The 13,884-nt window shown below is 43.1% G+C and overlaps 1 protein-coding gene across 2 annotated transcripts; it reads left to right on the forward strand.

Moving 5' to 3' along the window:
* The first annotated feature begins 1,166 nt into the window (after window positions 1–1,166).
* Window positions 1,167–8,881, forward strand: C8H11orf87 (chromosome 8 C11orf87 homolog). Of its 2 annotated transcripts, none has more exons than XM_049714122.1 (2): window positions 1,167–1,303; window positions 3,112–8,881. In XM_049714122.1, exon 2 carries the CDS (start codon window positions 3,371–3,373, stop codon window positions 3,956–3,958), a length of 588 nt encoding a protein of 195 aa, XP_049570079.1. In that variant the 5' UTR covers window positions 1,167–1,303; window positions 3,112–3,370; the 3' UTR covers window positions 3,959–8,881. The 2 variants fall into 2 exon arrangements, with proteins under 2 accessions (XP_049570079.1, XP_049570078.1); XM_049714121.1 differs by lacking the exon at window positions 1,167–1,303 and adding an exon at window positions 2,497–2,935.
* The last annotated feature ends 5,003 nt before the right edge of the window (window positions 8,882–13,884 follow it).

A 13,884-nucleotide genomic window follows, 5' to 3' on the forward strand; every position in this document is an offset into this window, starting at 1 on the left:
TTACAAAATGTAGATTAGACTCAACTTTTCAGGAACAAAGAAAGTGTGAAAAATGGGGTATTGCATGTCAAGCATCAATAGTGAAGTCTCATGTAGTGATCACAGTGAAAACAAGGCTCATCCTTCTAGCCCTTGAGCCCATCAAATTCAGAATGTCCAAATGTGGCAGGTGTCTTTTACAGGGCATTAGGTGTCCTCATTCCAGGCAAGAAAGTTAAACCAGCATTGGGGTCATTGGCTGTCATTAATTGTGTGACTCTGGCAGCCAAAGGCATCAATCCGTGCTCTCAAGAAACCATGTATTATTCAGCATGTACTGCTATTAAGCTATACTATTAATGCTTAAGCTATACTATTAGCTTAAGTAGAGATACTTTTTTTAATTGAAACAATTATGAAGAAAAAGTTGATGACTTTTGTTCAAACAAATGAAAGAATTTGGGGGAGAAATGATGTATTTCTTTCTCTGTATATAAGTCATGGGCAAGGAGAGGAAAAGGAGAAGTTGGAGTAGGACTAGATAGCAACACAGGCTCAGAAGAAGGGACCCCCAGATTACAGATAACCGTTACCTCGCGAGTCAAACTGTCTTTCTTACAAAACCCTCTGCTTGCAAATGCAAGCAGATAGGTGAGCATCAGCCATTGTTTTTCTCTCTCAATTCTGAGGCATAGCAGGAAAAAGCAGCCACGTATACTGCAGCACTGAATTTAGCAAGTGAGTACTACACAGGCACTGTGTTGGACTCAAAGATGGGAAGAAAACAAAACAGTAAGGGAAGAAGGAAATGTACATTTATTAAGACACCTGAATGCCTTCAAAGACCATACAATATCTTTGAGACTGCTGTTTTCTACAGTAGACATATGAGAATACTTTATTTTGAAGTTGGCTACTGTAATTAAATGCACTTTTCATATTCTCCCAAGGGTTCTAAACCAATAGTTGGTTAGTCTCTGCCCAGATTTAGGCAGGCTGATGAGACTCTTTCAGGAAGTCCTATCCATTGTGCAGAAAGGCTATTTTTAATACTACAGAAAAGCACCAAACACTTTAACAAGTATTAGGGCCATGAAGGGGTACTTTGTAAGAGGCACAATGCCTGGAATTTTCATAGGGTTTCATTTCTGCACTCCTCTGAGTGATTTTCGTCTTCCTGCCTTATAAGCCTTTTGTGAGCTTTGTGTGCTCATGAGTGGCTAGATTGTCAAAATAGGAGTATTTAATACACGGAGTGGGTCTTGGGCCTGGAGATGAGTGTGTGAGGGAAGAGAGGAGGATCCTGAGTCGGGTGGAGTGAAAGGTAATTTGGAGACTCTGATCTTACTGGAGAGGAAAACGGTTCGTTTAGATTGTTTGATGTTAAATACATGTTCAGATTTGTATTTCAGGTTCGGCCACATTTGTGTTCAGAAATGCCCTTCTCATGCACTGTTTCTGTTCAGAGCCAGGCCAGCGTAAATAGGATTGGAGAAGGGGAAGATCCCCCTCAGCAGAGGGAGAAAATCTATTGTGTGCCCTGAGGGGAGATGGATCTCTAGAGTGTAAAAATGTGTGCTTGGGACCACGTGGGAAAGGGTGGAGGGTGAGGAATCGGGCAGCCAGAGAACTGAAGCTTCAGCCCTTCCTAAGCAGAGGAGTGCGGAAGGTGGGTTGCTCACAGGGTGGAGATGGGGGTTATTGCTCAGCCCCTGAGTAGGGGAACAACAGGGAACCGGGAACGTGTGTGGCAGAGGCTGGCTCTGCCAGGACGAGGTGCTGGGGGTATGAGGGTGGGGTGGGGGCCTGAGGGGTGGCTCGGAGCCCTGGCGGTGGCTGCCTGACGTCACCGGCCTCTCTGGCAATAGGCTGCGAGCTGAGCTCCCCGAAGCGGCGGCGGCGGCGACAGCGCGGCTTGGTCTCTGGCCCCTTCACTCCGCGCCTTCTGCAGCCGTTCACTGCAGCCGCGCGGCGGGGCTCCCTCCTTGCAGCCAGCTGGCGGCCCCAGGTAAGGGACACGGTGCGTCTAAGGCTCCAGGAGGCCGGCTGGCCGGGCGCGAGCGGGTAGGACAGCCCCGGCGGCCTGCGCAGGCACCCCTGGCCGTAGCTCCGGCCCCCGCCCCTGCCCCGGCCCGGGCTTGCACGCCGCCTCACTGCTCCGCAGTGCAACAGTTTGCAGCTGCCTCTTGAGAGCGGCAAGGGGGCTCGGCTGCGCGCTACGGATCTCCCTGGCTCTGTTCCCCGGGAAGAGCCTCAGGGCCCTCGGGCTGGGACTGGGAAGGCCCGAGAGAAGGTCTGTTCCCCAAACTTTGCAGGCGGGAACCCTCCCCCTTTCATTTCCAGCACCCTTAGAAAGAAGCAGGATACTGTCAAGTGGGGGGCACAGAGAGATGTGGAGAAGGGGGCGTTTGCAAGGATGTGCTTTAGCTGAGAAAGAAAGGTGCTTCAGCTTTTTTTTTTTTTTTGGTTGTGTGTGTTGTGGAGGGGGGGGCGGGGGGGTTGGGGAGGTACCAGGGAAGAAGGATGGAGAAAGGATGGAGCGCGATCCTGCGTGTCAGCCTCAGCCGCGGACAGAGGCGGAATGGGATGTGGCTCCAGGGTTACCCCCATGGGATTGGGACCTAAGGGATCTGCCAACGTCCAGGGAGCGAGAGTCTGGAGGGGGAGGGAAGGGAAGGGAAGATTGCGTACCCGGGGCCGGCTCGGCGGCCCGGGGTGGGTGCTGGGAAAGGTAGGATCCAGGCGAAGACATCCATTGAGAGGGCTCCGGAAAGAGGACAGTCGGCGCTCTGGGAAGCAGGGACCGCGTTCCGACGTGGCTGAGTGTGTGTTGCGATTAGAAAGTTGTGGAGTGCTCAGGGTGGCTGCTTTATCTGCTGAGTAATCGGCATCTCCGCGGTGTCGGCGCAGACCCTCTTCCCAGCAAAGTGGCGCGAACGCGGAACTGGAGGCTTTGGTGCGTGGCCAGGGGCGGGCGGGCGGGCTGGGGTCCGCGGGCTGCGGAGAAGACGGGCGGCGCCCAGCTGAGGCAGTGTGCTCAGAGGGCCGCTTTGCAGTGGCGGTGATCGTTCCGGTTCTCAGCGCTCCCCCGGGCAGCAGCTGGGATCCTAACTAAGCCTGTTCTCTTTGCAGCCTGGTGCCTTGGCAAAGGAAAAGGGCGCGCGAACACGCGTTCGAGGCGGGGCCGGAGAGGATCTCCTGGGCACCGCTCGCTCCTTGGCCGGCTTGCTTGCCCGCAGTTGCTCCCTCAGTCCTTCGCTCGCTAGCGCATCCCCTCCCACACGAGGGAGTAATTTTGGGTGGCGCGGGCTCCGTCCTCTTCTTGGCTGGTGGGAACCGTGTGCCCAGAAGAGGAAGTCTGGTGTGCCTGGCCCCTCCCAGCCCAGCGCCGATGAGTGCAAGGGAGCCCAAGGAGCTGAGGCTGGCGCTGCCGCCGTGTCTCCTCAACCGGACCTTTGCTTCCCCCAACGCCAGCGGCACGGGCAACGCGAGCGCCCGTGGCCCGGGCGCAGGAGGCGGCGGCGGCACGTGCATCACGCAGGTGGGACAGCAGCTCTTCCATTCGTTCTCCTCCACGCTGGTGCTGATTGTCTTGGTCACCCTCATCTTCTGCCTCATCGTGCTGTCCCTCTCCACCTTCCACATCCACAAGCGTAGGATGAAGAAACGGAAGATGCAGAGGGCTCAGGAGGAATATGAGCGGGATCACTGCAGCGGCAACCGCGGCGGCAGGGGGCTTCCCCAACCCGAGGGCGGCCAGGCCCCAAACCAAACAAAAGAAAGCCGGCTGGAGAAGCAGGGAGGGGACGCTGCCTTCTGCGCCTCATCCAACGCCTCTTCTTCCCCTGGCCTCCCGTGCCAGAGTCCCTGTGCTCCTCCGCCTCCACCACCGGCCCCCAGTCCGCAAGGAGCGCACACAGCCTCCTCCTGTTTGGACCCAGCTGGCGAGGGCCTTTTGCAAACGGTGGTACTGTCCTGATTGTCTAGTCCCTCTCCTCTTCCCTTCCTCGTTTCCAGCATCTTTGCCGTCCTTGCTCTTTTTTCTCCGGCCTTCCTCTTCCACTTTCCTGTGGCCTCCCTTTCCTCTTCCTTCTTTCCTTATTTGTCTTCCCCCTACTCTTTTTCTCCTCCGCCGAGGCACTGTGCGGTATTTGTAAATATTGGGCGAGGAAAGTCTCGGAAGAAGAAATAACGCTGATAATAATACTTTATTATTATTATTTATAGTAATTATTATAATATTAATAACACGATCCAAGCGCATGACAAATCACATAAGTTCTCATTGTCAGTGAAGGACGCGTCTTCCCTCTCCACCCTGCGCCCCCACAATACGGAGGAGAGACCGCACAAGCTACCAAACATGTAAAAGGCGTTGACTCCCTGAACAAAGGGAGTGGAGGGGGCCTGGTATGTTGTACATAGCTGTCAAGTTAAGGTTCAGTTACCTTTCTTCCCCTTCACCCCCACTTTTCCTTCAGCTTCCCTCCCTTCCCCATTCCCACGTTCAGCCGGACTCAGGCAATAGTATATTATAAAGAAAACGTAAACATTAAGCACCAGGACCTCAGGAGGCCAGAGACTGTCCCAGAAAAACGTTTATGACAGGTACCGCTCTCCAGTCAGCCCTCTTCTCACCTTTAGTTAACCATTCTCTTTTCCAGGACCAGGCATTTTAATTTACTTTTAGAAATGTCCCTCGCTGGCGGAGCATAAGTTCATTAAACGTCTATAAATGAGTTTTAAGAAGAATGAAAGAAAGAAAGAAAGAAAGAAAGAAAGAAAGAAAGAAAGAAAGAAAGAAAGAAAAAGAAAGAATCTACTGCTTTAGTCCTTGCCCTGCTCCCCCATCTGTACACCTTTGACTTGTGGCATTTTCAGGATTCACAGAGGATCCGGGAGCTGTCCAGACAGGTCTGGTGCTGAAATTGTCTCAGAACTGGGTACATTCTTTGGTTGTGCAAGTTGAGGAGCGGATGTTTTGGAAAGTGTTCTAGCTTTTTGTTGGTTTCTTTCCTCTTTTTCTACAATCGGGTTTGCGTGTACTCTTGGTTTTCTTCTTATTAAACATTGCATAAGTTACCTTCTTTTGTAATAAAATAAAATAAAATAAAATAAATTAGGTGATGTGCAGTACTGAAAGTGCAGTATCTAACCAACAAGAATGTTTCAGTTTAATTTTTAGAACAAGTGCACCTTTGTTATATATTTATTATATTGGTACCAAATACAGAAGCAAACTATAATTCTGTACTACGTCCTCCAAACTGTATATTCTTGTTCTTAATTCCCAGCTGTTGATATAATTATTACCACTGGATGAGGAATTCAGTGGTGCAGGCCTGGCTTCTGCTGTTTCCAGAAGTGTTCTTTTGTACCTTACTCTGTAGTAGATTGTTATAAAAATATGATACATATGTTTTCTTATTTCTTTTGTGAATAACAGAACAACCACAACAGAAAACAAACAAATAATGGATGTGCAGGAATGCCATCTATTAAAACATGGTTAATATTTAAACAGTGCCTGTAGTCCTCCCTGCATGCAATTACCACCTGGAGGCAGTTGTGTGTGTGTGCTTGCTTGTACTGTACGTGTTTGGGGGTGAGACTGGTGGGGATGTTGGGCAATTTGGACGACAGGACATGCAAATTTTAAAAGAAGTTAAATCCAGTAACTGCTTGTAGGATAAAAATGTTTGCAGCTTGTTTAGTTAGACATCTGTGCCTGTAACTGAGATGCAGCTAAAGGAGTGCTCTCTTTCTCTTTCTCAGTGTGGCTTACCTAACTTCATTGAATGTATGAAGAAAGAGTAAGAAAAAAGAAAGTGAGAGAAAAAGGTCAATATCTTTGTTCTCTCTCCTAATGCCAGATAAGGCCATCTATGTTAGAAATGGAGTCCACCTATGGTTATTTACCACTTGTTTCCTTGGGTTGATGATAGAAGAGGCCAGAAGCATATTATAATCTTAAACTATATGCAGGCATCCTTTCTTGGGAACAGATTTGGAAAATGTATGAATGAGAATGTTCTACAGAAAGCTCAACCAAAAGAGACCTTACTAACCTGCAGGATGTAAGGCAAAATTGCCCCTAAGTGCATCCCTCTCCCAAGTAACTAGTAGCTCTAGATTCTCTGTCTTGGTTCCAGGCATATGTGCTCTTATCCAGAGAAAATAATACCTCTGAGGTTTTAGGTCATCTATTAAATTGCCCAAACTCAATCTACATCTTTTATAAAAATAATTTAGTAAGGTAAATTTTAATCACCATTAGATATCCACTCAAGACCTTTTCTGAAGCACAGAGGATCATCATTTTAGCATGCCGTGTTGTAATATTAGGAAGATTAGGTGTAATCTTTGAGTGTAATATATTAAACAATGAACCAGATTCTCTCCAGTGCCTTAGTCACTTCCTAGTAATAGGTAAAAGAGTGCATTAACTCCCTCAGGCCACTAGGGAATCCTTTAGTACATCAGAGCTCTACATTGTACATCAGAATGACTAAGGCACTGTAAAGAAGAAAGTCCATTAATTTTTGTAGCTCACCCTCATCTAGCTATAGCTCTTTAATACCTTATTACAGAATGAATTTTGGACTTGAAATTTGAATAGAATTAGGGATTCAGAAGGGAGCTTCCTCATTTCCAATGAGCTCCACTAAGTGCGTGGATATTACTTTGTCCCCCTTATTAGGTGCACTTTTTACAGTGAATAATTTCCCATTTTATTAAAGCAATAAGATGTTCTGTTGTGAGCAGTGCTGGATGATGACTCCATTTCCTTGGTGCTGAAGCTACTCATACATTTTGCCTTATGAATCATAGTGCATTCAAGGCATGCAATAATAATCCCCTTTCAAGGAGCAGCCTGTACACTCTAGGGGGTAATTATGAAATTGTCCTGTATAATTTTTCCCCAAAGGAATAGAGGAAACAGGAGAAATAAAAACATTATATATATTGTTTAAAAAGATCTTGATACCTCTAAACATGGGTACACATCCATAATATGTTCTTAATGTGCCCCTTTAAATATGTATGCCTTTCTCCATTAATTGACTATGGCTTAATATTTTTAATAGTGCTCTATGTAAAGATGATATGATCTGTGAGTCAAATTTCATGCTGAGTTAATATTCTCAGAACTCTATAATCTGGTGGTGTCACTTGAGATTTTTTTATGAGTTAAGGAATTACATGAAATTCTAGTAATGCCAGTCCCCACACCAAATTATTGCAATAAGCACATATCCAAGCAATTTGAAGAGATCCTGTTTAAAGCATTGCTTCTTATAGAGCTCAGTTGACAGTCTAAGGAGTTTGGGATGCTACCAACAGGGCATTTTGGATTTCATTCTATATGAAACAAAAAGCAATCTGGAAATAGACAAATTTATTTTAAGGATTTTATTCACTGATGTCCCGTCAAACTAATTGCTTCAAATCCCTATAGCTACAGCTCAACTTCTGCACTTGCTATTCAGTATTCATAAGGTGGCATGCTTGATTCTTATTGTTTTTAAAGTTTAGAAAATTGGAGAGAGAATACCATTATGTCAACTGTATGGGACTCTGAATCTTAAAGATGTAGATGGATAAAATCTTCTTTAGAATTTATATACACCCATAGATATGTATTTATATATGCATACATTTTGTACAAATTTACAATGGACTTTTTGTATTCTCTTTTCTGTCATTACAAGAATGAGATGGAAACCAAATAGTTGTTCCACCCTCTTATCCAGAGAGGATACTGAGAAGTCGGGTATATGCATGCACCTATTTCTCTGAAGTTAAATCTGATGACTTTCTCTTTATTTAATGAAAGGGGAGAGTCCTGTTTGACTCGCGGGAATTGGTAATTAGATAAGCTTCCTTTCCTTGTTAGTGACTCAGATGTAGCAAGATAATGAATTTATGACCATATCTATGTGGTCTGAATATCCAAATGGAAAGCAAAAATACCTAGAAGAGATTTAGGGCCATCTAGACCACAAACCTGAATTGTGGCTCGATTTTCAATTTTCAACCTATATGTGGTGTGGAGATACAACTTATATCTACATAGCTAAAGGTAAATCTCTTTAGTTTGATAAGTAGTTTTTGGAAAATATGGATAAATTAGCTTTTAAAAAACCTTTGGCATCTGACTTTTTCCACTGTTTCTATCTATATCAATTGAATTAATTAGATAATGGTTAAAACTCCATTTTCCATTGTGTAGACACGCTTTAACTACTTTTATGTGGGTGACAGTTGAGCAATTGCTAGCCAATATTATGTGGAAGTTATAGGTTAAATTAGGACCAGAAACTTAACCTGGTCAGGTTCCTCAGGTCCATTCCCATGTGAATCTGGACTTTGGGTATAAATCTGAAAAGCCACTTATCTGAGCCACCCTTTTTTGGAACTAGTGTTTGTGGCTCATATGTGTTTTAGTTTACATTAGAATAAATTGACCTACTTATTGAGGGTGTATTTAATCATTGAACTGAACATAAATATTATTCTGATTTGGTTTTGATTTATTCGATAACATTTGAGAAACAGCTTCAATGTTTTGAAATCAATATTTATTAATGTCACCAACCTAATAATACAACTGGTGCCATGTAAGAATGCTTAGTTTAGAATAAGAATTTAATTAGCTTTAATTGGGGACAATGTCTTATCAAGATGGTCCTACCTGTATGAGGCAGGGTCATGTGATTTCACTGTTTTTTTTTTTTTCTATAGAGAGGTTAGCAAGCAACAATAATGATGATAACAAGACCAGCAACAGAAAAAACTGATTTTGGAACTTGAGTATATCCAACAGACAGAATAAAACAGATATCAGAATTTGTGGAAATTTTGTTCTGCTTTTCTATCAATAAAAGAGTTTTCTTGTTAATTGGCTTTTTGGACACTATTTCCTTATTAACTTAATTTTTAAAATAGCAGGATTACAAAATTATTCATTCTATTACCCCCAGGTGCTCAAAGGAATTTTTTGTAAATTCCATTACTCATCTGATCTTCCTCACAAACCAACTGCATGTGAGAAGTGGGAAGTGTATACATATTAGAATAACTCAACAAACTGAGTCCAGTACAATAATTCAGCAATACTTTTAAGCAGATGCTCAGGCTCTTTAGGTCATATGCTTAGTCTCTCAGATTTCCTCTCTTTCTGCTCGTGCTTCTCTAATATAACCAGATGTATGGGGAAAGGATAGGGTTGACATGATTTTGTGGGAGTGGGGGGGAAATGGGAGCCTCTGATTCATACAAATTCCTATGGATTCTACCCGAACACTGCTGAAAACCAGCTGATTGGGACTGCTTTCTAGTCTGAGGTGCTATTGCTCTATCTATTTTTTGTGCTGACATTCACCACTGCAGTCTTAGACCCCAGAACTTTGTCCCCAGGCTCAAAGTTATCATCCACAGGAATCTATACATCCTGCCCCCTGCCATCCCCGGGTCCAGCAGTGCTCTCACACCTTACCCCCTTCTTATAAATATAGGAAGTTCTGTGTCCTGCATGCCGTGGACCTACTATTGAAAGGCATGGGTGCCACAACCCAGTCTCCAACCATGGTCTTCTTTACTCCTAGGAGGTAATATTCTTTAACCTCAGCTGTTTGACTCAAGAGATGGATGAGTGTTCATTTAGCTATGTCTCACAAGACTGACAATGAATCTACTTGCTCACTCCTTGATTATCCCTATGTTGACTTAATTAATTTAATGCTAGCTGGATATTCTCTCCGATTAGTTGTTGAAATCCAATCTCTTTTTCCAAAAGTACCTCTCCAAATATGTCCCAGTCTTGAATTGATGGTGATAGTATTGGGCTTGCCTTTCCAAAAAGTTGACTCTATTTTTCAAAACTTTGCAGACCAGAAACAGGCTCTAGTAAGAACTTGTATTAATCCCTGTTTCCTACCTTATGTTGACCATCCTCTATCTGCATCTTCAGATCCTATCCCTGGATCATGGCCCTGACACAGGATTTTTAATTTTAGCTTGGAGGGTTATGTATATTACTCCATGTTACAAAAATTTGCTCCACACAGATTTTCAAAAATCCTGGGAAAACCCCTCAAATACAGTGAGATGGCAAAAAATACTCACTTTTCACATACAGATGTGCAAAGCAAATGTGACTACTCTATTTTCCTATAATTCATCCACTCTTTCTCATAGGAACCAACTGGCACGGTAGCCCTTTTAAGAAAAAATTTAAACTCTCAAATTTTATCTTCCCCCCCTGCTTCTTTCCAAGTTAGTGTCTGGGAATGACTTACATGATCTCATGGTGACAGAAGAGGATGGTTCCTCAGAGCTGCGCAGTATTAAACAGATCTTTGCTTGTTTGAACTGCAGAGTGGCCAGTCCAGTCTACTTCCCGGGAAGCAAGTTCCAGCTAGCACCCACCACTGTAGCCTATGACCCTAGACATTTTATATAGTCTCAAAATCTGAGTCTGCAGAGGACTTTTTTTTCCAAATGCAAGATCTTGCTGTTTTGCTGTGTTATAAGCATCTCTAGACCCCCTCAACTGGGACAAATGAGAATCTCTGGGTACATTAGTACATCCCATTTAGGCAATGGGAAATAAAAAGACTTCCAATAGTTGGTGCCTATTGTCACCACCATCGTCCCAGTGCCACTGCCTTTCTATAAGAGAAAGGAGAATGCATTAGCTCTCCCTGGTAATGGTTCCTCCTAGCATAGCCAGGGAGATTTTCCGAACTCTGTACTCTAAAGTCCTCAGACTCTTTGAAACTGTTAGAATGCTTATCATTTCAGCTCTCTCTATTGCTATTTGTCCCTGAATTAAGGGGCTTGGGGAACAAGAACACTGGAAACTACCCTCCTCAATTAATATTTGAATCCCTTCTTTCCCCCAAATTGGGCTGAAAGGGATAGACTTTTTCTATATAGTCCCTTAAGGGCTTCCTCTTGTATAGCCAAACAAGAAGGGATAGATTTGGGACATTTTGCTTTCTAAATACCATGTCCTATACCCTGACTCCAACCTCACAGGTAAGTCTTAAAATGGAATATAGCATGTGGAAGGGTGATTAGCTTACTGATAAACAGGCCTACATCAGGAGGTACTTTGGAAATATTTTATTAGTTATATTTGTTTACACAGAGCTTGTTATTTCAAGTTGAATGGCAGGAATTCAGGGATGTCAGAAAGACATTATCTCCTCCCTCTACTTGCCAGTGTGTGAAGTCCCTAAGTTAAGAGCTTGGTTCCAGTGCTTTATGTTGTATAGCCCGTCAAGCTCCCTTGAGAGAGATCATAGGTGTCACCAGTATTTTGTGACTCAATATGTATCAGCCTTTTCTAGAGATCCTGCAATAGAAAGGAGAGGAAGAAGTAAAGGTCCCTAAGTTCCAAAAGGGGCAGATATCATCAGAGAAGAACACAGAAGAAGAAGCTGGAAGACACACTTCTCTAGCTTTGCCATTGTGGGTTGGACCCCCTTCACCTGTCACAGTGTGTCCTGTGATTACGCCCTACATATGAGAATGTGGTCATGCTGTGGCAGGTTTATTTTCAGGATCCAGGTTAGTCCCATTCTTAGCCTCATAGGTAGCTTCATTCCTTTGCTGCAGTTATACTGCCCTGTTTCTGACAGTTGTCAATCAGCCTGCAGTCTCCACTGTTTGGTCACATTCCCATAGCTAATCCTGGCTTGGCGACTGACAATTTTTGTTTTGAATCTGATTGATGAGATGATCTCTTTGAATCTTTCACTTGTAACATTTGAGAGTTCATTCAATCAACAGATATTCACTGAGAACAAACTATATGCCAGGTAGCATTTTTGGTGCCAGAAATACAGCAGTGAACAATATAAGCAAAATGTCTTATCTTCAGATATTTCATTCTAGTGGAGAGAGAAAATAAACAAAAGTCATAAGTAAATTATGGAGTATCTTATAGGGATAAAAGTGTAGAGAGACAAAAAAGGAGGGAGGGGGGATAAGGGGTGTGCCAGGAGTGTTAGGTTAGGGTGGTCAGTGAAGGTTTCACGAGAAAATGATATCTGAGAAAAGACTTGAAGAAGCCTCACAAATATATGTATGAGTTAACTGATGAAAGGTTTTTTGGCTAGAAAGTGTTGTAAAACCCATTTCAACCAAGGCCCTAGTTTTGTAAATGAGCAAATAGAAATTTTGGTTTAGAAGGAAGGCAAGAAACTGATGCTTACTGAACAGGGTATCAAACTGACACTCCCCAAGTAGGGAAGAGGGGTAAAATCTGTCCCTAACATTGAGGAGTTCATAGTCTAATTAACCAATAAATTTCAATTCAGTTCAGTTGTGGTAATAAATATATGTAAAAAGTACTTCAGGAGCACAAAGTGAGTAGCAGCAAAGTCTGTAGGGGATGGTTAAAAAAGGTTTCCCAGAGGAGGAAATACTTTAGTTAGGTTTTAAAGGATAAGTAGGAGTTCACCAAGAGAAGGAAAAACATTTTAGGCAAAAAGAAAAGCATGTCTGAAAGCACAGAGGTAAGAGTATTGTGCATATTTGGGGAATGTTATGAGGTTCATACTGGAAGTGACATAAAAGAAGTCTGAAAAGTAAAGCAGGCAAGGCCATTAAGGATCCTTCAAGGTGATCAAGTAAGACATATCAAGTAAGAACATATTCTGTTCTCTGTCTATCCTTTATGACATCTATGGAATCATTGGATCCATCACACAAAATATCAGTTATAGAAAGTATAGAAACAAGAGGCCTACTCAGACCCAAACACTACTTCCCACTATTCTTTGAGAATTGCTAGATTTCCTGCACAATATGGCAGTAATCGGCCCAGCTATAAATCTTGTAAGCCCCATGGTATGGGGACCAACAGTACACATCCCACTTTATGGAGAACCAACACAAAAGGGGGTGACCAGTAGACATTAACAGAAAGGACTGAGCCAGAATGCATCAGCAATAATAATAACAATAATAATAGATCTTGAATGGGCATGTGTTTGTCAGATATGTACAACATTCAGTTTAGAATCCTTTGGTTTTGCTAACTGATGAATAAAAGAGGCCACCCTCTCTAGGGCTGAACCCATGTTCTATTTTTATGAGGCATAAATAACATCAGGTAATTGATCAGTGTATAAAAATGCCTTTCTTCTTGTTAGCCTTGCTAAAATAGAATTTTACATAGTTTAAATGTAAAGCTCAAAGCCTCAGTTTATCTAGCTCAGGGTTCTTTTTGTTCCAAAACATGGTAGATGAAGGAAAAGTCTTCTGACAACAAAAATTTAATACTTAAAATTATGGTTAAAATTTGTGCACAAAACTTATTGGAAAAACATGAATTTTAAAAATGTAGCTACAAAGTAAAGTAAATAATTTATTTTATTTTATTTTATTTTATTTTGTGGTATGCGGGCCTCTCACTGTTGTGGCCTCTCCCATTGCAGAGCACAGGCTCTGGACGTGCAGGCTCAGCGGCCATGGCTCACGGGCCCAGCCACTCCACGGCATGTGGGATCTTCCCGGACTGGGGCACGAACCCGTGTCCCCTGCATTGGCAGGCGGACTCTCAACCACTGCGCCACCAGGGAAGCCCAAAGTAAATAATTTTAAACACATTTCTGTGATTGCATTTTATGCAATTCCTAAAGAATAATGCATGTAAATTTAAGACTTTTTCCACTATAGATCCAGAATCATATCTGTATCACTGTACTGGGCAATGCATATTTGTAGTTCAGAAGTAGGTAGATATTTTTTAAAATATATCACTTACAATTATATATAATAGACTCCTTGGCTAGTTATTTCTGTGTGTATGATAACACATCCTATGATCTATTTAGTAAAGTACTCCAAAAATTGGGGAGGAGGATAAAATTTTTTAAGTGTGGTTACAGA

Source organism: Orcinus orca, chromosome 8 (genome assembly GCF_937001465.1).
Source record: "Orcinus orca chromosome 8, mOrcOrc1.1, whole genome shotgun sequence".
NCBI classification, from domain to species: domain Eukaryota; kingdom Metazoa; phylum Chordata; class Mammalia; order Artiodactyla; family Delphinidae; genus Orcinus; species Orcinus orca.

Coding starts and splice junctions, on each gene's coding strand:
- C8H11orf87 (XM_049714122.1), top strand. CDS start 3,371: ATGAGTGCAAGGGAGCCCAAGGAGCTGAGGCTGGCGCTGCCGCCGTGT.